Source organism: Panonychus citri, unplaced genomic scaffold (assembly GCF_014898815.1).
Source record: "Panonychus citri isolate SS breed McGregor unplaced genomic scaffold, ASM1489881v1 Contig00028, whole genome shotgun sequence".
NCBI classification, from domain to species: Eukaryota; Metazoa; Arthropoda; class Arachnida; order Trombidiformes; family Tetranychidae; genus Panonychus; species Panonychus citri.
The window spans coordinates 2,820,443-2,844,643 of record NW_026515433.1 but is presented as its reverse complement, the minus strand read 5'-3'; the positions used below and the strand labels follow the sequence as shown (position 1 = coordinate 2,844,643).

General features: G+C 30.1%; 2 protein-coding genes across 2 annotated transcripts; both read left to right on the top strand.

Annotated features, from left to right (window-relative positions):
• The first annotated feature begins 1,830 nt into the window (after positions 1-1,830).
• Positions 1,831-19,073, top strand: LOC128397317 (cadherin-99C-like). Its single transcript, XM_053358032.1, has 15 exons — positions 1,831-2,395; positions 4,140-4,202; positions 5,508-5,650; positions 7,708-7,770; positions 8,311-8,400; positions 12,204-12,311; positions 12,386-12,499; positions 13,169-13,339; positions 13,562-13,963; positions 14,580-14,717; positions 14,786-14,944; positions 15,037-16,413; positions 16,500-16,627; positions 16,691-18,364; positions 18,437-19,073. The coding sequence occupies exons 1-15, from the start codon at positions 2,302-2,304 to the stop codon at positions 18,510-18,512; spliced, it is 4,800 nt and encodes a 1,599-aa protein (XP_053214007.1). The 5' UTR covers positions 1,831-2,301; the 3' UTR covers positions 18,513-19,073.
• Positions 19,074-19,818: 745 nt separating this feature from the next.
• Positions 19,819-24,052, top strand: LOC128397320 (ankyrin repeat, PH and SEC7 domain containing protein secG-like). The gene is given in 5 exon segments (XM_053358036.1): positions 19,819-19,989; positions 20,479-20,727; positions 21,673-22,904; positions 22,907-22,931; positions 22,934-24,052. Coding segments are annotated over 5 exon segments (2,472 nt in total). The 5' UTR covers positions 19,819-19,886; the 3' UTR covers positions 23,797-24,052.
• The last annotated feature ends 149 nt before the right edge of the window (positions 24,053-24,201 follow it).

Here is a 24,201-nt window from a genome sequence, read left to right as displayed (position 1 = left end):
TTAAGATGAAAAAAACTGTATATCCAATTGGCATTGAACTTAAGTTAATCAGTTAACCTGATGAATTATTTTTTTGATTTAATTGTCAAGTTAATCCTAATACAAGGTTTCCAACAATCATTGATCATTAATCACAATCAACATAAAAGATTAACAAATCAACTAGAGGTTATGATTTAGTTTCTCAATTTGAGTCAAGTGATTTAGTGAAAAAAAAACAAAATTAAAAAACCAAATCAAATCAAATTGAACTGAATTAGATTAACCATAAACCATCAGATAGCGATTACTACGAATTAATTAACAATTGATCTTAATTGTTTCAAGTTCACTTGTTCAAAATTAATTAATCAAAATTTCTCTCCCTCTTTAATATATAACAACAATTAAGAAACATCATCAACAATGAAAACTGATTATCAACCAAACCCATGAACAGAAAAATCTTAAAGAAATCAGTTATTGGGGAAGAAGAAAATTAAAAACAATCACAATTAACTCGATTATTTAATTATTAATTTGCTAAACTCATAGTCAAGCTTTAATCACAATTAACTTAATAACAATCAAAACGATTAACTTTAATCTCGTTCATGGATAATGTTTGTTTATAGTAATCGTCATGACAATTATTGAGATGAACAGGTTTGCTTTTATACAAATGATGATGAAGATGAAGATGAAGATGAAGATGAAGATGAGGATGGGGATGAGGATGATGAGATGATGAGGATGATCAATGTAAACATATTTAGTTTTAATCATTATAAGGTCAACCGTGTCTAAGTAATTTAAATGATGAAGATGAAACCAGAAATTGTTTGAGTTACTTGATAAAAACAAATAAAGTTTATGATTAGTTAATAGTTTGCTAATGATTAGTTGATTTAGTTAATAACGTAAGGTCACTTTGCAATTAAATAATTATTATTAACACTAAAGTTAATTGTTCAGGTTTGAAAATGAAAAGGGAATTAGTTTTTTTTGTTTCCTTTCCTTGCAAATCAATTGAAACAATTTAACTTCAATGTTAACCCTTTTTGATTAGATTTTCTTAATCATTATAATCAAAGTACACACAGAAATTAAGAGTTAATTATGTTTTTCTAATTTTCTCTTGATTGTTACAAGAAAATTGTAAATCGTGATCAGTTGATGATTAAAGTCATTCATCAATTTGTTTTTACCTCTTCTATGGATTAACTTAATTGTCTCTTAATTTGGTTATATTGTTTACATAAGCAAAACTTTAGCAAAGCAAATTGTTGACAATTAATTGATTATAATAAAAAAACTAATTTTAATTGTTGCTTTCATTGTGAGAAGTGAAAATCAATCAAGAAAAGTTTTCCATCAGAGTTAATTGTGATAATTGTTTCACTATTAGTGTATAGAAATTGATTAATTTTTCTTTGGTTCTATCATCTAAATCACAAGAAATTAAGTTATCTAGAGTTAATTGTGGAAATAAATTGTTCGGTTAGATTTTTAATTATCTTTCAATTAGAGTTTTAAAGTTAATTAAAGTTTGGATGGAGTTTCGTTCATGTGGAAATCGTTTATTTTCAGATTGTTATAATTTCGTCTCTTTATTCTGAATATAATGATGATTGTAATGATGATATATCTTTAATTAGGCTAATAGTTAATACAAGAATAGATCATAACTAAATTAAAAACGAAAACGAAAAAGAAAAAATTAATTTTTTTTCATTCGAAGAGAAAAAAAGATCCATTAGATGGCGACACTTTCGTTTAGAAAAAGAGAGAGAAAAGAAAGAGAGTCACTTGAGTTGAGAAACAAGAACATAACTGAACCAACTGTTGATTAGTAAACTTTAATTTTTGATTGTGTTTTAATTGTTGTGAACAATCAACTTTCTAATTATTTTGAAATTAAGTTAATTTTGTTAATTTCTAATCCATTAAGTGTTGTCTACTTTAGAATATGTGTCTCTATTTACAATTTTGGAATATATAAAATACATATTATGTTTCCGCCATTTTTGTTGATCTTTTCAATTGTTTCTCTCATTGGATATTAATTGTGATTAAATTGAACTTTTTCTTTCATGGATTAAAAGTGTTTCTTCAAAGTGATTAACTATTAACTGTCTGGGAATACAAAATTAATTCCATTTATCATATAATCTCTTTGTCTCATACACCATCTCGGAGAAAATTTCATTTGTTCTTTTTAGAGATTTTTTATTCTTTTCTCTTTTTAGAATTTGTTATTTTCTCTTTTCTCGCTTATTAAGCCAACAAGTGTTTTCTTTTGTGAAAAAAAATTATGACAAAATGAAGGATATTTACAATTACATTAACCATTCGACCTCATTGGTCACCATTGTTTTTCTTTTATCTATTAGTCTCGTCAGTCCAGTTTACTCATGTAAGTTTATTGGTTATTTTTTATATTCTATTCTCTTGAATGTTGTCTTCTTTTTATATAAGAACAGATTTAATACTTAAAAATAATAATTTCTCTTTCTAAAAACAATCATTTTCAACTATAAACCAACCATATAATTAGTTCATCTTTATCTTCTTTATCTTCATCTTCATCTTCATCATCATCATCATTAAATTTTCTTCGCTCATTTTTTAATTGTGATTGTTGTTTTTAGTCTTACACAAAATTTAGTGACATTTGGCCTTTATATCAAATTAATGGTTTCGTATGAGCTTTAAGACTATCAACGTTATCATTTTCGTTTTCAACAATTAACGATAACAATAAGCATTATTTAAAGATGGACCCTCCTCCCTTGAACAATGAGCCATTATCAATGTCAAATAGTAAACACCAAACAATTTTGACAGCTAATCGTTAATCGTAACAATTTAGATTGTGTTATCCTTTTCTTTAGATCTTATCAAGAGACATGAAGAAAAAAAAAGTTTCAGTTTTTCTATTGACCTTAAAATCAAATGTCCACTTATTAGAAAAGCTATGATTAAATTGATTCTTCTCTCTATAGACACAAATATTGAAAGTTCGTTAACAACAATCAACTCTCAACAATTAGACTTTCAACATGATTTGTGCATTGATTTGGTCAATGGAATCTTAAAGTCAACGATGAAAATTTTTCTTTCCAATTGACCTGGTTTCAGTTATCTGAGGTGTTTTTTTTGCCGCAAAATTGTTCAAATCACTATTAGTGTATTATAGAGACTTTCTCTTAACAATTTATCTGATTATGATGATTAACAATCATCTTTGGACTACTTTGTATCGGAAAACAAAGGCCAGTCTTGTTTAGATTTTAACATCAAAACGAGAAAAAACTTTTTTTTTCCAATTCAATGAACAAAGATTTTTAATAGTGAATTTAAGTTAACAACAATGTTTACTGATTGTTAATAATAATAAACGAATCGAATCAAAATAAATCCACAATTTAGCTTTGATTCCCTTAACCTTATCAACATGAAACCGGTAAATTATCAATTTAATCAGTTAAATGTTTTTTAAGGGTCCAAATAGCAGGTCATAATTCACTTTCTCTTTTTAATCGTAACTGGATTAATTCAGAAGTCACGATTAACCAAGTGATTATTTTAATCATGATACACTTTTTAATTTTAATCATTGAAAGTCTACTTAAAGAGAAGACAACATTTAATAATAATCGAAAGTGAATGAATCCAATTAATTAGCTAACTGTATTAGTATTTGATTCACTTTAATTCAACTTGTAACAATTTAAACTATTAAGATGATTAAAGGAGTCTCCATAACTGAATTAATGGTAACAGTTAATTGTTAACGTTCAAACGTTAATTTTAGATTTACATTAATTTTTTTTTCTTAATTCTAATTAGTGTAACTTAATAATCTTTTACAAGTAAAAAAGAAACAACAGTTGAGATGATTGAATAAGACAATTTAATGATGGACAATTTATCTGTTACCTAATCAATGATTAGTTAATTGCTTAATTATTTGTGATTTGGTTTATAGTTTGAAAGTGATTAACTTTCTATTGAGCAATTTATTGCAATTGGACTAATTTATCGACTTTTTTTTGTTTCCTCATCATCTCAATCAATTACTGTCTTCTTTTTTGATGGTCATTCACATGGTTAAACAATTAACAACTAAATATAACAATCATGTTAATTATAATTAGTATGTGAAACTGGACAAGGTGAAAAGGTCGCCATCTTGGAAATACCGGAAAGTCTTGGTCAAAGTAAGTAATTTGTTCATCATTTTTGATTAAAAGTAATTATCATATTTGTTGTTGTTATTATTGTTGATCAGATGATTACAATGGTTTCAGGGCAATTGTAAAGTTTACCTTTTTGATAATATCACAAGAAGATGAATCGAGAGATGACCTTAGCTTATCTTCATGTATCTTGTTTTATCATCATGACTCCTTTTCTTTTCATGATTCTCACTAATCATCATAACGGTGAGAGTTGGTCAACAATTTAAGATACACAAAATGCTCACAGCTCATTGGATCACAGCCGCAGGCAAATTAACACCATCATCTTCATCTTCCGAGAATCTTTTCCTTTCTCATCAACATCATCTTACCTTTTCCTTATCGATTATCATTTTTTTTTTACCTTAAAACCCAGAAGCAATTAATCACCAATCAGTTTAACACTCACATGAAAGACAGACCAACAATTAACTTTTTGATTAGTCGATGATTCAATTTCCATTTAATAATATTAATAATAGTATCTGATCATGCAAATATCCAATTTGAAACAATTGACTTATATTATTTCCATGTATACATAATATACTACATGAAATAGTAATTAACTATACAGTTAATTGTTATCAACAATTAACATCATTTACCAGCATTTCCCAAAGAAACCCCCCTACAACTAATTAAAGGTTGAATGTAAAAGTTTGAGATGATAATATTAATAATTACGATGAAATTGAATACAAGTTTTTTTTATGGATAAGATGAAAATCAAGAAAAGATGAAGATAAAAACAGGTAACCAGTTCTGTTAATTTTCCGTCTTAAGGTCACTTGTAACAAGCGGAAAGGTTGTTTCCCGTTATCCGATGTTACTAAGATGATGAAGTAGATGAGAATAAAATGATGAAGATGAAGATGAAGATGAAGATGAGAATGATAATGATGAGTAAAATCTTGATGAGGCCATGTAAGTTGTAGCATTTAGAAAATATTAACACGACGAGCCCCTTCAACTGACTAAATATAAAGGTAAAGGCCAAAGTTATCCCGTTGATTGCAATTGAAATTATGATTTGTAAGTTAATTCCTATTCTCGCCCACTCAAGACAGCTTAATGATAACAATAATAGCTAATTTTGTGCAATAATAACAACAAATGTAATATATTACATTATTAATCTCAATTCACTCTGACCATTAATTTGATTTCCAACCACAACGAGAAATTCATCTTAATATAATTTTTCTCATTAAATTTTCCATCATCTTTTTCTCTCTTTTTCCTTTTCTCTATTCTCCATCAACCTGATCTATTGAACTCTAGGAATGGATCAAGAAACAAAACCAAGAGAATTACCAATAACCGGAAATTTATCTGAAATTGAACTTACAGTTCTGTCTGAAACTCATCGTTATTTTACCCTGAAAGATAAACGATTGGTACTTAATCGACCATTGGATAGAGATGTAAGTTTAATTGTTCCAACAATTTATTTGGTAAATCACAATCCTTAACTTGAAAACAACAATCAGTAAACTTACAACAGCAACAATTTAGTTTTCTATCAATATAAATGTATGTTAAGGTAACTAATAATTTGGAAGATATCAGATTACAATCTTCATTATTATCCCGATAATTTGTTAATTGTTAAACATTCAATTCTTTTCGTATGACAATTACATGTTAGTCGTGTTACTTTTTATTATTAATTTCCGGATTTTTATTCGATTAGTTTAAATTTATTATCCTCATTGTTTGTTATTTTTGAGGTAAACAAATTAACAACAATTAAATCAACCGATTTGAGACTATTCTTGTTAAGGTCATGGTTATTTACATTTAGATAACATTCAGTCAGATGCTGATGAAAAAAAGTTCAGTCAATCTTGTTTTTATTTTGATTGTTTTTTTGGGGAGTTGATTACAATTTCTCACCATTTCATGATTAGCTAAATTAGCAGCAATCAATTTAAATCAAGCTTAACAGATCCTCCTGATCAATCAACAACAAAAAGCCCTAATGAAACAAGTTAATCAGTGTAAGTGACAATGATTTTGTTTTCAATTGTATGGGAATAGGCAATTAGCCAAAGGCATTTTAATCACCTGTATGATGATTACGAATAATTAGCCAATGATTTTCATTATCAAGGTTAAATCTTTAATTGATCATCTCTTAATTGTCTTCTCATCTTTTCTGATCAACGATTGTAATTTTCCTTGACATCGGGACATTTTCATCCAAGAACATTGAATATCCAACTTGCAATTGTTTACTCTTCTTCCTAATCTATTATTTTATCAACTTTAAAATGTTAATTAATTTAATCCTTTGATTGGTCCAGTTAATTCACTCTCACGTTGACACCACAATTAGTTGGAATCAGTTTACTTGAACGAACCAGAAGAAAAGTGAATTTCTGGTTGCAGTTAATTATCGATTCGATGGTTGACAGAATCAAAATTAATTGTGACTTTTTTTTCTTTCTCCACAATCAACAATCTTACAAGTCTTTCTGACACAATTTACTATTAAAAAGTTAATCACTTTTTATAAATACCCAGTAATTCACTATTTAAGCACACAAGCTAATAAACTCTCAAACAATCAATCACAATTAGCTAATCTTAAATGTGTTACTATTACAAGATAATAAGTATATCATGAATATCTAATTCTAGAGTCATATTCCAAGTTTATATTATATTCTCTTGAATATTAATTAATATTAAACAATTAAACTATTAATAATTAAGTTAACCCAAAATTAGAGTTTTAATTGTGTTTAAATGTTGATAATAACTAAAGGCCCATAGATTTAACTGTTAGAATAGCGGAAGTAACCGGATGAATTATTAAGTAGGCGTTAATTGTTTACCGTTATTTTATCACCATCATCATTTTGATTGCTTTTAAAGTAAATAAAACAATTTAAGATGATGGTGAAAAAAAAGACAATGTGATTTCAGGTAAATATTATTATTATTCAAATATAATCCGGTAACATTCAATTCATTTATTTTAATGGATTGAGGCCAAAGTCTGTAAATATAAGCCAATTGATGGCTGAATAGCTAAAAGAAAGAGAAGAGGTCGACCAATCATATTACAATTCTTATTGAAGAAAAAGTTATCATCATCATTTGATCCTCATCTTTATGTACGGAAGATAATATTTGACCTGGTGAAACCTGGGAAACAATAGATTTGTATTTTTTTCTATTATGTTGTTATCTTCATCTTCATCTTCATCTTCATCCTCATCTTTATCTTTATCTTCAAATTTCCGATTAAGGTGAAGGAGGATTGAATTGAATTGAATTTTTGATTGTGTTGAAACCCGATTGTTGTTTGTTTACTATTCGATTGCTATTTTAAGTTATGTAATCAGAAGAAACCGTTAACTGAGTTTCTAAAGTGAAACCTCACCTCTTATCATCTTTTTTTCCTCATCTTTCTCATCATCATTTTTTTTCTTCTTCATCATTTTCTCTTAATATCATTTTCTTTATCTAACAGAAAGATGGATTGACTTCTATTTACATGCAAATATCTTGCCTGGAGAAACGATCTGGAGTTAAGGTAATTTGTAAATCAAATTAATCAGTTTGCTAATTGTTATCATTGATTATTTTCTGATTGTCCGATTGGGATTATTTTCCAATCATATAAAGTTACAATTCCTCATTGATAGTAATCAGCTTTTTAACTGATGATAGTATTTTTATTTAATTGCTAATTTCTAACTTACAGTTCATCAGTTTTAATTGTTACTACTACTGTAAAAGTTAGGAAAAATCATTGTTAATTAACTTTATCATCATGATTTTGAGATTGATACAAGTTAATTTGATTCATCTTTGATGAAGTTAACTGTAATTGTAATTATGATACAGTTGATGATTAATTTTCTCACAGTAGATCGATGAAATTACTATTTGAAAAGTTTAATCAAAATTATGAGAAAAAAACATTTTAATGATTCAACTAATGGACGTGATCAGTTTAATTCAATTAGTACTCACATCTTGTCCGAATCTAATTAATGATAACAATTTGATTTTCTGATGATTATAACTTTGTCTGCGTGATAATTAACTGTTATTTTTCAATTTACTTCAGAAATCAATTCCAATCCTGGTTAAAGTGATGGATATTAATGACAATCCACCAATATTTAAATCTAATCATTATGCTGTCAATGTATCAGAGGTAAGTTGATTAACTAATTGCAACTACCGCCACAATCAACCTGTTGATTGTTGTAAACAGGAGCACACAAAGGATGATATTATCAAGATAATTACCGCGGATCAAATCAGTTTTATCAATTCTGATTGTTATTTGTATTCAATTAGATAATCTGACAACTTTATCAATTCAATTGATCAGCACAATCAAGTGCTCACAATTGGATTAAAAATCCTACTATAAGAATTGAGATTGACAAATAATGATTGAAAACATGATAACAATTTAGTATCAATTTTAATGATTATTTGATGATCTTGATAATGATCTTATTTTATTAATAATATCAACAATTTTAACTACAATTAACCAGAATTTATTTAAATTTCAACCGAATGTAGTTCAAATGATTATTGTATTAATATTGAAGGAAAGGACAAAAATAATTTAATTAGCCTGAAATTTTAATTATCTGATGCCTTTTCTATGAGAAGATGATATTATATTTAAATAATTGAAATTTAATTTGAATACAATCTAATTAACTAATGTAATCATCTATGAGTGTCTGGTACAATTGACTTGTTAAAATGTTGGAAACAAAAATTTAGGATAAACCAAGAAGATTAAGACTCTTAATCGTTATAATGATTAACTTAAATAATGATAATCATGTTAATCGTGTTGAAACCAACCTTGATTTTAATTCATCAACAATTTTCATTATAATCATCATATTTGATTGAAAAGGATAGTTAATAGATTGTCGTTACAATGAATTAATATTAACCACAATCATTACGATAATTTAACAATTTGATATTACATTTAAATTAATGATAAATTAATCAACGTGACCAACAATCAAGGTATATATTTATTTATAAAATTATCAGATGTAAACAAAAACCTAATATCAACTAATGAAAAAACAATTTCCAGTCTCAGGTAAATATCATGAACCATGATAATCATGATGTTGATTTGAATGAATGAAAAAATAAGTAGGTAACCAAGTTGATGTCCAGTTTTTTAATTGACATCATTTAACAATCACGAATTAAATCATCATCATCATTATTATTTATCTTCCTTTCCTTTCAAGCTCATCCAACCATTGAATATCATCATCACATCATCTTGACCTACTGAGAGAGAAAGAGAGAGAGCAATGAGAAAAAAAGAAAACAATCTTACAGTGATATTTTTTTTCTAATATCATTTATAATTCATTTTCTCACAAGATTTTGCTTATTGTTCTAATTATCATGAAGGTTGGAGGTGAAAGATGATGATGATGATGATGATGGATGTCAAGAGGAAACTAGTTCTTGTCACACTTTTACACTTTGTTCACAATCTATTATGGTTACAATTTAGTGCTTTTTGTGACCCAACATCATCTTAAGCATCAACAATTAACACGATGATGCCGATGATGGGATATTTTTCATTCACTTTGACAATCTTTTTATATTTATAACTGTTAAAAGTTCATTTTAGATATTTGTTTGTTCATGAAACTCAGAATAGTAGTTTTTTTTTCACCATGTTACCGTGAGAAAAGCCCTTTAGGTTCTTGTTGGACTGTCTTTATGTGTCTTTTTTGTTGTCTAAATTACCAAACATTTGATTAAATTTAATTGTTAATTGAAATTCTGTATTCTCATTACCATGAATACTATTTTCAATTCTGTCTTGAACTTTCCTTCCGGTTCTTATATAAAATCTTTCAATTAGATAATTACTGTTGTAATCTCATTGTTAATATATTGATTGTTAACTTTACAAAATGAAAACCTTTTCAAATGTGGGTTTTAATTTCTGTGATGATTAAAAAACATTATCATGATTGAGTTAATTTTATCCTTGTGATCATCAAATTAATGCTATATAATATTAATAGTAATCAATTTAAATTGTATCAGAAAAAAAACAATCATTACTACTTTTGGTAATTGTAATGTGATTAAGTGTTAAAGGTGAAGAGAATCATCAACAATTAATAGTTAATTTGATAAAAATAGTTACGCTATTTAATTTAATGTCTTTTTCCAATAAAATTTTATCATCGAAAGTTATTTTTGATTTATATTGAGTGAGTTTGTCTCCATCTTTTTTAATCATTATCGATTTAATTGTGATTAAAAGATGAAGATGAAGATGATACCTGGAAGGTTTAAATGTGAACAAAAAAGTTTTAGATGATATTTAAAGATGATTTTAATTGTGGTTAACTGATCATAATCTCACCTTTTCGTTAGTTTAATTTTTCAGGTCAATCAAGGGCGTGATTATGTTGATTAAAACAACAACAATTTAATCCAACCACCTTAATCATTTACCTCCGGTGAAGGTTTTCCTTAATCATGTTTGTATATATTTAATGTAACAACAAATTCAAAATAGTTAGTGTATTTATATTTAGTTATCCAACAACAATCAACTTTTAATCAACATTAATATAAAAAAAAATGCGAAACAATAATATTAATACAGGCGAAACTTTTTAATCAACTAAATCAGTTAATGATAAATGTTGTAATAGTTAATCAACATAACTATATTAACTGATTAACATCATCTTCAGCATATAATTTTAATCATTAAATATATAAATACATAATTATAAATCATTAACCTTTGATTTCAGCTGGAAATTGAAAACTATAAATATAATAATCAACTGATGATATTGATTTTTCAAGATCACAATCAATTTAAATTGTAATGATAATATTATAATTTAACAAAAGCGCGATTGATGATTTATTTTTTAATCAACTGATTAAATATAAACTATATTGTTATCATTTAAATTGTGAAAAGCATTAAGATGATGGTAATCATCATGTTGATTGTTATTCATTCATTGTTGTATTTATATCGCCATTATTTAAATTGTCCAGAATGAACAATTTAAAATAAACCAGCCCACAGAATCACCATTAATATCAATGATATTTTCTAATTGTTTCCTTTATATATTTTAATATTCAACAATTTAACCTAATTGTTTACTGAACTCTAAGTCTAAATATATGAAGGTAAATTTTTTCCGTACAATAAGTTACCTGATCACTTTTGATTACAATTAAGGGTTTACCCTTTTAATTGTTGTTATTTGGATAACTATTATTTTCCAATGACCCTTATTCACTTAATTGTTAGTAGTTTAACTTGATTAGTTTTAATATTAAATGTCATCGACTTGCAGTGAGTTTATGATTAAGTTAATTGTAGACAGCACAAGTAAATCAAATGATAAATGTTTCAACACTTTCATTTGGACAGATTAGATCCGAATCAGTTGATTCTAACTCACTTAACTAAATTGCTTACTCTGATGAATGATGACAATTAAGTTAATATGTGTTCTAAGTGTTTCAACAATTTAATTACTATCAAAATTTTTTGATTACTTTAAAATGTTGATGATTACTTTTACTTATGTGTTAACCTTGCACCAGAAAATTAAAAGACATCGCCCAATATAATTGCTATCAATCAATCAATATATTAAATTGTTAACGTTAATATAATCATGATTTACTATTTAATTAGGTGTGCTTGACCAATACAATTAAAACTGATATTGATCACAACAATAAGGTTATTATGATTAGTAAATCAAAAAAATTAATCTAACTTTCAATGTTGTCTAACAAGGTTCAAGTTTAAAAGACCTTAAATTGTTGTAACAATTTAGACAATATAACCTTAATCAACTTTTTTTACTCTTGTTTCCATTGTACAAAATTTGATTGTCAATTAAGTGTAAACATATTGATCATAAACAATTTAATTGTTTCGTTATTATCCAGTTAACTCCCATTGGAAGTACAATTTTCAAAGATCTGGAAGCGACCGATTCAGATTCTGGTAACAATGGACTAGTTGAATACTTAATCCAACCATTAGATGGTGGACAGGTAATTAAATTTAATCAACAATTAGCAAAATTATTTACCATAACTAATTAACTTTTCCTTTTCTAATTAAACAGACTGATGGATTTGGATATTTTGAGATTAAAATGCCTCATCAAGGATTAGTTACAATTAAGAAGCCCCTTGATTATGAACGCACCAATTTGTACAAATTAAAAGTTATTGCAATGGTAAGTTAATTAACTAATTGTTAATCATTGAGATTTACTCTAAATTTTTGACATTATTGGATTAATATTGTTAATCTGATTCAATTGGTATTAACGGCTGATGATGATGATGATGATGATGTTGCCTTAATCAGTCTGATCGTCATTTGTATGAAAAGCAATCAAAGGAATTAAATTGTTCACAATTTGATTGTTGTTTGTGTTGATTGTGATTAAATTTTGTCCACGTTACGGTTAAATGGTTAAATAACAAAATCCTTTTAATTTTATCATTACTTTAAATCATATTTTCTGATTGTTATTAACCAAAAGAAAAAGATGAATCTTTCAACAATTAAGGCGTTGTAAAGAAGATGATGATAAATGATGATGACAGAAGATAAAAACCTTTGAAAAAGTTTTTAAATTGTTGATGGTTAATCACAATTAAAGTAGAAACCATGATAATAAGTTCATCAAGATTAAACTAATTTTACCTGTTTGTTTGTTTGTTTGTTATAATAATAATGGTTATGGTTGTAACATGCAATGAAAATTGATCAACATTGATTTAGAAATAATCAAACTCTAAATCAATCAATAATTTACAATTAACTTCAACCTGTCAGGGTGAAGGTTGAAGTCATTTTATCAATTGTATTTTAATCCACTTTTTTGCCCCAATCACAGGATAAAGGTTATAATGGTTCAGATAGGCTCTCATCAACAGCGATCCTAACAATTAACGTAATCGATGGTGATGATCAAGATCCTTATTTCGTAAATAAAAATTGTCAACTAAATAAGGAAGGTCGATGTTCAGAAGTTAATTACTTTGCTTCGGTGACAAGCGATTCAACGGTAATTATAAACTTCCCACAATCAGATTGATTAACTAGGGTATTAACATGGTGTATTTAACAATTAATAGTAATCAGTTAAACTAAATCAAATTTGACCAAACACTTTGGTTCACATTAAAAGATATCTAATCACCGCCAACGAGTGTATTTAAAATTCAACTAAATGTTGGCTGATTTTTAATCATTTCCTTTTTATAATTAATATTTGTCAACAATTTAGATTGGAATCGTAAATATATCGCCTGAGGCAATTTTCGCTCGTGATGGTGACACTTTGAACACTTCGGTAGTTTATTCATTTGTCAATGGAACTCCAAGTAATTATGTTGATTACTTTTCAATTGACCGGACAAGTGGATTAGTTAAACAACTTAAACGTGTTGATCGATCATTAATCAAATCATTTACAATCAATGTTAAAGCTGAACAATTAGATAATCCAAAGAGACACTCGTTTGCTAAATTAACAATTCAAATTGTTGCCGTTGATAAAAATCCTCCCATGATTAAGGCTTCATCATTTGATGGTTACGTTCCTGAAGGCTCAGCAATTGGTACAATTGTTTACCAAGATCGGTTAACTAAAACCCCTCTTAAATTAACTGTCACCGATCCTGATATTGTGAGTATTAGTTAATTGTTGTCCCCTTGTGAAGATAATTAAGATTACACTGAGTACATTTAATTTAATGCAGTTTAGCTCACTGACGATGTCACTTTGTCCGACTAACAAATAATTAGTGTTGATTCTGGTTGATTGACTTTTCTCATTATTAAATTAATTACTGAATCTTGTTGGTTGATATTTAATCATCATCAATGTGACTGTCACTGATTAACAATTTGTTTTCTATGCACAAATCAATAGAAGCAATTTATTTCCATGATTTATATATGAATCATTATCCATATAATTAAAACCCTTGGAGGGATTTTGTTAATGATAGTTTTATAATGATTAGTTGATTCAGTTTGATTTCAGTTAAATTATAACAAACTGATGATGATTAAATTGCTTGGAGGATAAAATTTTGATTGCTATCATAATGTATTTGTTGATTTTAAACAGTGGTGAAGATCATTGTAATTGTTAACTGTTGATTTGGATAATTGTTTAATTGTACTCACAATTTGATTTATTTCCGTTGGTCGGAATTACTTTTGCTTAATGAACAAATGTTTCTGCTTAACAGTTAATTTAATTGATTGCAATTTATTGTGCTCTTAAATCTTGACAGGGTAAAGATGATGCTCCAGCAATTTATGAATTTGAAGTAACTAGCAATTCATTTCGTGTAAATGGAGATGGTTATTTAATTGTTGACGATCCTAATCTTGATCGTGACCCTCCCAATCCAAGTATTTACAAGTTTCAGGTAAGAAGCTAATTAAATGATCATTGGAAATTGATACTAATTGTAATTGATTGTAATTGTATTATTAGGTGATTGCTCGTCAATTAGGAGCACCCAAAGGTAAAGGAGCAAGTCCACCGATAACAATTAACGTCCATCTCGAAGATGTCAATGATAATCAACCTAAACTACCAACACTATCACCGGTGACAATTCAAGCTGGTGAGGGAGCAAGAAATGTTTACAGAGTAAGTTGATTAACTAATCACATAAATTTAATACATGTATTAATATTAAAGTTGATGGAAATTAATTAATTGTCATTTTCTATGGTCATTAGATTGAAGCTAAAGATCTTGATGAAGTTGACTCTGGACGTTTACGATATGCTATTTTTCACGTTTCCAATCTTGGACGAGAAAGATTCCGAATCGATTCATCGACTGGACAAATTGAGGCCATCGGTAAATTAGTCGCTGGTGAACAATATAGTTTAACGATCTCTGTAACTGATTCTAGTGGTAAATCGACCCAAGGTATACTCGAGGTTGTCGTTGTTCGCGGTCCAAATACGGGTGGACCTGCTTTCCCTAAGGAAAGATATGAAATTGAAATTTCTGAAGGAATTTCCGTTGGATCAACAGTCATTACACTAAAAGCGGTCGATCCCGAAAATGACCCTGTTAAATATTCAATTGTTGAGGGTAATGTTAACAAAGATTTCACCATTGACAGTGTTACTGGTGTTGTTTATGTCGGTCAACCTTTGGACCGAGAAGAAGTTTCTTCCTACAATTTAATCGTTAAAGCTGAAGATCGTGATGGTCTTTTCAGTACTGTGTCTCTCATAATAAGTGTAACTGATATTAATGATGAGAACCCACACTTTTTGAGGTCAAATTATACATTTAAGGTCGATGAAGGTACAGCTGACGCGTTTGTGGGCAAAGTAACCGCTCGAGATGCCGATATTGGTGAAAACGCTGAAGTAGTTTACTCGCTCTCTGATGATCATCATTTTCGCATAAATCCAACCTCTGGTGATATATTCACAGCTATGGCTCTTGACTATGAACGGGTCAAGGAGCATTTCTTTGTAGTGACCGCTAAGGATAAAGCTCCAAATGCCCGTTTATCCACCGCATCAGTAACTGTTCAAGTTTTAGATCTTCAAGATGAACTTCCAACATTTACCCAGCCCGTGTACACGGTTTCAGTCCCTGAAAATTACGCTAATCGCCATCTAGTCCAAGTTAAGGCCATCGATCCAGATAGTTTACCTTCAATTACATATGTAATTCGTGACGGAGATAAATCACTTTTCTCTGTTGACCCTTCAACCGGAATAGTCAAAGTGATTCGATCTCTTGATTATGAAACTCGTAACTCTTATACACTTATCATCGGTACCGTTGAAAATGATTCAGATGATCCAAGAGCGACCACTCAAGTCTATGTTTCAGTGGTTGATATGAACGACAATCCACCAGATTTTGTTTCTCTTCCGTCACCCATAAGACTTCAAGACTCAGTCCCGTTGGGAACCATTTTGACCACCATTCGTGCTAATGATGCCGACGGAACTGCTCCTGGAAATATTGTTCGCTACGAAATTATCGGCCGCGATAAGGCCCCAGCTTTTTTCATAATCGATTCAACTACTGGAATTATCTCTGTCAAAGATGACCTGAGAAAAGATCCAGAATCAGAGTATCGAGTAAGAAAATTCATTTTGTAATCCATTAGATTTTATAATCTCCTTTTAATATAATTAACTATCTTAATCTTTCGTCAATTGTTTAGATCGATATTATAGCTCGTGACAATGGAAGTCCATCTTTATCCGCTTCAGCAACATTAACCGTGTTTGTGGATCACATCGCGACCCCTTCTCCTGATCCTGGTCTTGGTTTTGCCGATTCTAAATATACGTAAGTTAATTAATTTTGTTAAGAATTTAATGATAAACTAATTCCTGTCTTCCTCTTTTCCAGTGTTGAAATTGACGAAAACACTCCCAGTAGCACCATAGTTAAAACATTACCAATCATGAATAAACCTCGAAGTCATTTCACTTTTACCTGTGAAATAATTTCTGGTAATGATGAGGATAAATTCAGTATCGTTGAAAATAGTAATCAAGATTGTGAGATTCGTATTAAAGAGCCACTCGACTATGAACATCAATCGCGTTACATGTTGACCTTGCGATTAAATAGTATCGCCGGTTTAGCTGGATTCTCAAGATTGATGACGCAAATTGTTATCAATGTTATGGATGTTAACGATAATAAGCCTGTTTTCCATGTCCCTGGTCGGTATTCACACCTTACTCGCGATCGTTACATTGCCGCCATTTCATCTGATGCACCAGCTGATTCTCAAGTAGCTCAATTGAAAGCAACTGATTCCGATTCAATTGCTAATGGTATTATCACTTACTCACTGATTCCTTCCTCGGATCCTCAGGGTCGATTCAAAATTGAACCTGGTTCGGGAATATTAAGAACCTCTCGCCCCATGGAAGATATTCCTCCAAGCCAGTTACCGCTTCGACTTGAGGTTATTGTCCGTGATAATCCACAGCTTCAATCGTCCTCACTTTCTGAATCTTCTGAGGTCATTGTTAATCTGATTGAAGATAAACACCGACTTATCTTCGTACTTCGTGATACTTCAACTGGTCGTGCTCAAGAATCAAAGGAGCAATTTTTACAAATAATTCAAGACCGAACTGGCCTGATAACGGGCTGGGAAAAGGCTGAGTCACTGAAAATCCAACGAAACCATACAATTGAATCAGATGTAACCGGGACAGATATTTGGATCCACTTGATTGACCCTTCGACATTGAAAATTTTACCAACTGATGATCCAAAGATTGAATCAATTTTGTCTGATGTTAAAATTAAATACTCACTGATTCAAGCGTTAACTTCAGGCCTTGGATTGGCCAGTTCAACTTTGACAGTTCGATCTCCCTATGTACCAATAATTGTTTCAACGGCTGCAGTTGTCCCAATTCCAATGAATTCCGATATAAACAATTTAGGACTTGGACTAATTGTCTTAGCTGCTGCGATCGCAGTCTGTGGCTGTGCGGGAATCGTTTACCAATGTGGATCTAGTTCAAAAAGTTCATCCGCCCCAACCACCGGATCAACTATTTCCAAGCCTGGTGGGGGTAAAGTTAAACGAGTTATGATGTCACCGGCACCACCTCGACTTTACGATCCCATTTATACCGCCGAAACTGTGACAAGCTCATCAATCCTCGCCAATAATGGTAAACAATATGAAACTCAAGTTCTTCACATGGACATGAAAATTGACGACGAAATGGGCGGCCGAGGAATAGAACGCGGTGGTTACAATGGTCATCATCTTTCTTCATCAACTCACTCATCCTCATCTTCATCTTCAACACCATTGGAAAGCGATAAAACCTCCCTTCGAGGTCTCATCTCAGTTCGAGATCTAATGTCCAATGTATCCTACATGCCGAGATCTCGAGCTTACAATAATCACTCACCAAGTACCGTTACAAGCACCGTCAATGATAAATCTTCTTCATCAAGGTCAACCAGTAGACCCGAAAGTTCAGGTTCATCTTCATCCAATGAAGGCCTTAAATCAAATCTAAAAACGCCACTTTATTATAAATTATTGTAAGTAATTAGTGATGGACAACAATCAATCAAAATTAACTAATTGTCCGTTTCTCTTTTTCATTCATCTAGAGATGACAATCGCTCACCAATGTTTACTGATGGACGAACCCTATTGACCCGTGATGGTAAAACAACTGAATTGTAATTTAATTTAATCAGTTGGAGAACCTTAATCAGGATAGTTAATTAATTACCATCCATCTTAATTAAGGATATCAATTATTTTTTGTTTATGAAACAAGTGACTGGAAAAAAGACTAAATCAATTTTTGAAACCTCTTCCAGTGCCAAAAATTAATTAACTCACTTATTTTAATTATGCAAAATTGCAATTTAATTAATTGTAACATTTTCATCACAATTTGTATCATCTTTTAATCATCAAAAATATCAAGGATTAGGTCTTTGTAATATAATTTTGATCAAAATCCTTTAGGTTTTTACAATTTATACATTTGATTTAATCATCAATTTAATTGTTAGTTAACTTTTAGCTAATCAATTAATTTAGCTAATGATTTTATCGTAACAATCATCAACAGCAATCAAAATTGATTATTTTCCAGTCCTCTTGTCATCATCATCATCATCAAATCCCTTGCCATTGTTGATCAACTATCAATGATTAATTGAAGTGATTTAATTTTATCAATATTAATTTGTAATCATCAATTGTAAATATTAATTAAAAAGTCATTTGAATTAATTTAATTGTGACCAATCATTTCATTGAAGCAAAAAATGAAGACCCACCAAGTTGTATGTCCACAATTAACAAATTAATACAAAAGGTAATTTGGTCAAAATTAGTTAATCATCCTGAAGGAACGTTAAATTTATTTAATTATATTGATCACTAGAATTTACAAATTAATTAATACAATGTAATAATTATTATCTAATAAGAAATCAATTATTTTCTTGATAACAGTTAATGATATCAAATCAAATCCAGTTTGACAAGATGAATATTGATTCAATGATTAAATCAACAATAATTAGTAAAAATCAACTAATCAACTTTTAATTTAACACAAATCAGATTAAGTTAATTTTACAGTTTTCATATTTATCAATCAACTTTCAATCAAATTTGCAATTAAAGCTAAGGTGTCAGTTATTCAGCCACTAATCAAATCTGTCAGATGAGAAATTTAAATTTCAAGCTAAATCAGAACTGAATCAACAAATCAACTCAAACTATTCGTTGATAATTGTGACTAATTATTAAGCATTTCGAACAATCAACTCAAATAGTAGCCGTATGGATGAATTAATCAACTGAATCAACGAGTGATGTTAACAAATCATCTGATCATTTTGATTAATTGTTAATCATTAATTGCGAATTTAGTTGGTTAACAATCCGTCAGGTGTCAGTTTGGGATAATCGGCGGTCGAGTTGAAGCTCCGCCTTGAAAACTTGTTTTCACTTTTCATTTTTATTTGTATGAAAATGTTTTCATTAAATCAATCAGGAATATTGATTGATTTAAATTGTTCAAAATGATAATCAAATATGGTTACTTATGATGATATAAATTCGAATTTATCATGGATGGCAGATAGATTTATGATCTACGCAGCGAGATTCCTGTTAACTCTGTTGGTCAATGTTTCGGGTAAGTCTTTGTTTCTGCAAAAGTTTAAATCATTTGATTGTTTCCCCGTTTTTTCAACAATTTAATTCAATATTTTTCCTTGTTTTCTATAACATTTTCATTACCACTGTCAAGGTACATTATTAATCAACAAAGTACCTTTAATTTCTTGTCCGATTATATTGTTTACCGAATAATTTATTGTTCTTTCTTATATATTTTTCCCTCTTTCCATTTGTTTTTACAACTCAACACTTTCTCCTTTGGATGTTTTTTTCTGGTTTACAAATTAAAATCTTAATTGTTGGACAATTATTTCCTCTCTGGTTTTGATGCCGATGGTCTTGGGTGATTGTTCTGATTCATATCTGGTTCCTTGTTTAATCTGAAATGAAATTGTTTGGTGTGTTTTCATTTCGCATTTTCATTTCGCTGGAATCTTAATAATCCGGTCATTACCTTTTTCTGCATCGGATTTGTTGAAATTTTGTTCCTCTTGAAATCGGAAAGCCTCAGAATCCAAGGATAACCTGTTAACATCGGCCATTCATATTGTGTCCCTTTACTATGGATCAATGTTCAGGTACACAAAGAAATCCTTACTCGATGTTGCCATTGAACAGGGAAACCCGGAGGCAGTTAAATGTTTGGTAGACCTTGGTGAACCCATTGATCGGCTTAATTTCCAAGGGAAAAGTCCACTTCATTTAGCGGTCATTCATGGACAATTGGCTATAGTTGAATATCTTTTAAATAAAGGTAAGTAATTGCCTAACCATTTATATGAATCCTTGCAACAATTAAATGCGATCAACTAACAGCAATTTAACACTTTTCTTTTCTACTTTAAATCTTATTGGTCTAAATTACATTTCCAATTGTTAGAACTTTATTATCAATCTTAATTGTCTTCATTAATCGTGGAACATTAAACTTGATTGTCTACAATTTCAATAGATTGTAAATAATGAGATGAAATTTCATTCGTTTCCACGATTCTTGAGTGTCAATTCAATTTGATTCTAATCCTTTTTTTTTCCTTGTTGATGAATTTTCATCAATACAAGAAACAAAAATTACACAGTTCAGTTGATTTCTCTGTTTATTTGATTACCTGAATGATTTAAGGCTTCTAATGATTAGTTTTAACTCTTTTTTCATTCACTTACCTGTTTCGAAGGTCATTTTAAATTAGTATCTATATTTGATTACCTAAACCAGATTCATTCTAAATGATGATTCTTGTTATTGGCTCCAAGCAGTTTGATCCACAATCAACAATTTAAGACATTGTTTAGTTGATTTCTTTTCTTCCAACGATAAAAAAACGATCGTAATTTAATTGTGAAATAATTTAATTATCTTTTCAATTCCTTGAGTTAATTTTCACGATTTAAACAATTCTACTGTTAATATTAACTGTTAGATGATATTTTCAGCTGATACACTTTGTTTTAATAACAGAATTTACTAATTTAACAATTGTAATTGTTTCAAACGATATCGTTTTTCACTTGATTGTGAACTTCTCGATTAATTTGCTTTATTTTATTCAAATCAATTAATCAATCCCCATTGTTTATTGATTGAGTTATTGGTAATTTGAATTAGTTTCTCGACTCTCTTAACAATTAATAGTAACTTGAGCATCTGTACATTTTTATTGTGTTAATTGTTCTTGTTTTTGATTGTTTTTCCTCTCAGGGGCTGATTCTAATTGTTTAACTTTACCAATTACTAATTTTGATGATAATCACACATCAGCTGTTGATGGAGCCGTTGAAACATATAATCAAACTCCACTTCATTTGGCTATAACTACTGGGAACGAGTCAATTGTTCAATGTTTCATCAACCATTATACTAATCAATCAACTTCTAATGAGCAACAATTAAAAATTAATTTGAATATTAAAAATAGTGAAGGATTAACTCCTCTTTGTTTGGCCAAAAAATTAAACAATCAATTCATTGAGAGCCTGTTGGAAGATCAGATGACAAACGATCTTGATGGTGAACAATTGAATGAATCCAGAGCAATTAACTACGAATCAACACCTTCATTGATTTCGCCGTCAACTATGATCGCATCTCATGTTCAACCTTTTGTGTCAATGAAGTTAAATTATCAAGAGAAAATGAAAAGAGTCGAAGAGGCTGATGAAGAGGAAGAAATTGAAGAGCAACAGGAAAAGGAAACGAAAGAAAAAGTAATCGAAACGAAGACCAGTGCGAATTTCACTGATAAAAAGGAAGATAATTGTCTTTTTAAAAAGGAAAGTGACCAGTCGACTACCTCACCTTTGGTCAAACTAATTCAACGCCGAGATCCGTTGTCTCGGCTGTTGAATTTGCACCTCAGAATGAAATCAGATGACGAGATTCGATATGATAACAAGTTGGTTCGTAGTCCAAATTCACCGCCGAACGGTTATACTGGTCGAAGAAAAGTCTCATTTGTAACAGAATATTTTGAAAAGATCGAATCTAGAAGAGAATCGCTCTATCGAACTGAATCAGGTCGATGGCCTACACCCGATAGTAGTTGTTCAATCGTGGACAACAATTATAAAATTTTCTCCGATGAAGATAATAATAACTCGAAAACCATTGATGATTGCGATTCGACAAAGATAATAAACGAAACACTCGATAGACGAAAGTCACTTGAACCATTGACCATTCATGAAGCGGCTGCAAGAGGAGTGGTCGAAGTGATCGCTTTGCATCTTTCCCAAAGAGTGGCCGTTGACATGATCGATACCGATGGAAACACACCTTTGCATTATGCTGCTCGAGCTGGAAAAGCGGAAGCTGTTAAATTTTTATTGTCCAAAGGAGCAAATTTAAAGTATAAAAACTCTGAAGGTCGAAATGCGCTTCATGTGGCCTGTTTTTCGGGTCATGAGGAGACACTTCGACAACTGATTCTCCTCGAGGAATTGATCTAGAGGTGAAAGATAATGAAAAAATACTCCTCTAATTATTGCCTCTTCACTGGGCCATTTGAAGTTAGTTCAACTGTTGACTTTCAGTGGAGCTCAGGTCAATGTTAGAAATGAACGGAAACAAACACCCATTCACAAAGCGGCTTTTAATGGGTTCACTGAGGTTGTTGACCATTTGGTTGTTAAAGGTGGACAGGTCAATATGGTTGACTCTGAGAAAGATACACCTTTACATTTGGCCGCTCATAAAGGTCACATGGAAACGGTTCGGATTCTCCTTGATTATGGAGCGACACCCGATGTTAAAAATAAACTTAAACGTCGACCCATTCACGAGGCCGCTTACAATGGGTCAGTCGAAGTGTTGAACTTGCTACTGAGCCATAAAACCAACATCAATTCACGAGATAAAAATGGTGACAGCGCATTGAATTTAGCTGCGGCCATGGGTCATGTGCCGATCATTGAACTGCTCCTCGATAAAGGAGCTCGAATTAATCCCAAAAAGGACAAAACTAATTCCGCTCTTCACATGGCCACAATAAACGAACACCTTGAAACACTGGAGCTCCTTTTGACTCGAAAGGCCAATGTCGCAGTTAGAGACAAGAAAAATGATACTCCGTTGCACTTTGCTTGCTCTCAAGGAAACGCGATAATTGTTCAAACGCTTCTTAATTGTGGGTCACCAATCAACGCGAAAGGATCATTGGGACGGACACCCCTTCATTTGGCAGTTCTAAATGACCAGACTAAGATCATTCGTCTTCTGTTGGAAAAAGGTGCCGATAAAATGATAAAAGATTCCGACGGCAAAACGGCCTTAAGATACGCTAAATTAAAAGGATATTCTGAAGCCGTTCAAGAATTAACTGATTAATCAATTTGACAATCAATTTATGGTCACAATCAATTGGCCTTTTTTCGTGTTTTTTTTAATTGTTAAACTTAAGACTCACTTTTTGTGATATTTCTCAATTACAAATTGACAATTAGTACTAATTGTTCATCTTGACTCATCACTTAATCACTTTTTAACTTTAATTGTCAATTTTTTCATTTTTGTAAATGTATTATTAATATTATTTTGATCAAATTTTTATATCAATAGATTGACAAAACAGTTTTTTTGATTAGCTCAAAATTTTCATTAATTAATTTAGTACAATGTTAATCATCAACAATTTAATTTCTATCATACTTAATTGCCTTAATTGTAATCAGATTAAATATCTGATTTGTATCTACAAAGTGCTTTCAATTGTCATATTAATTATCAAACATT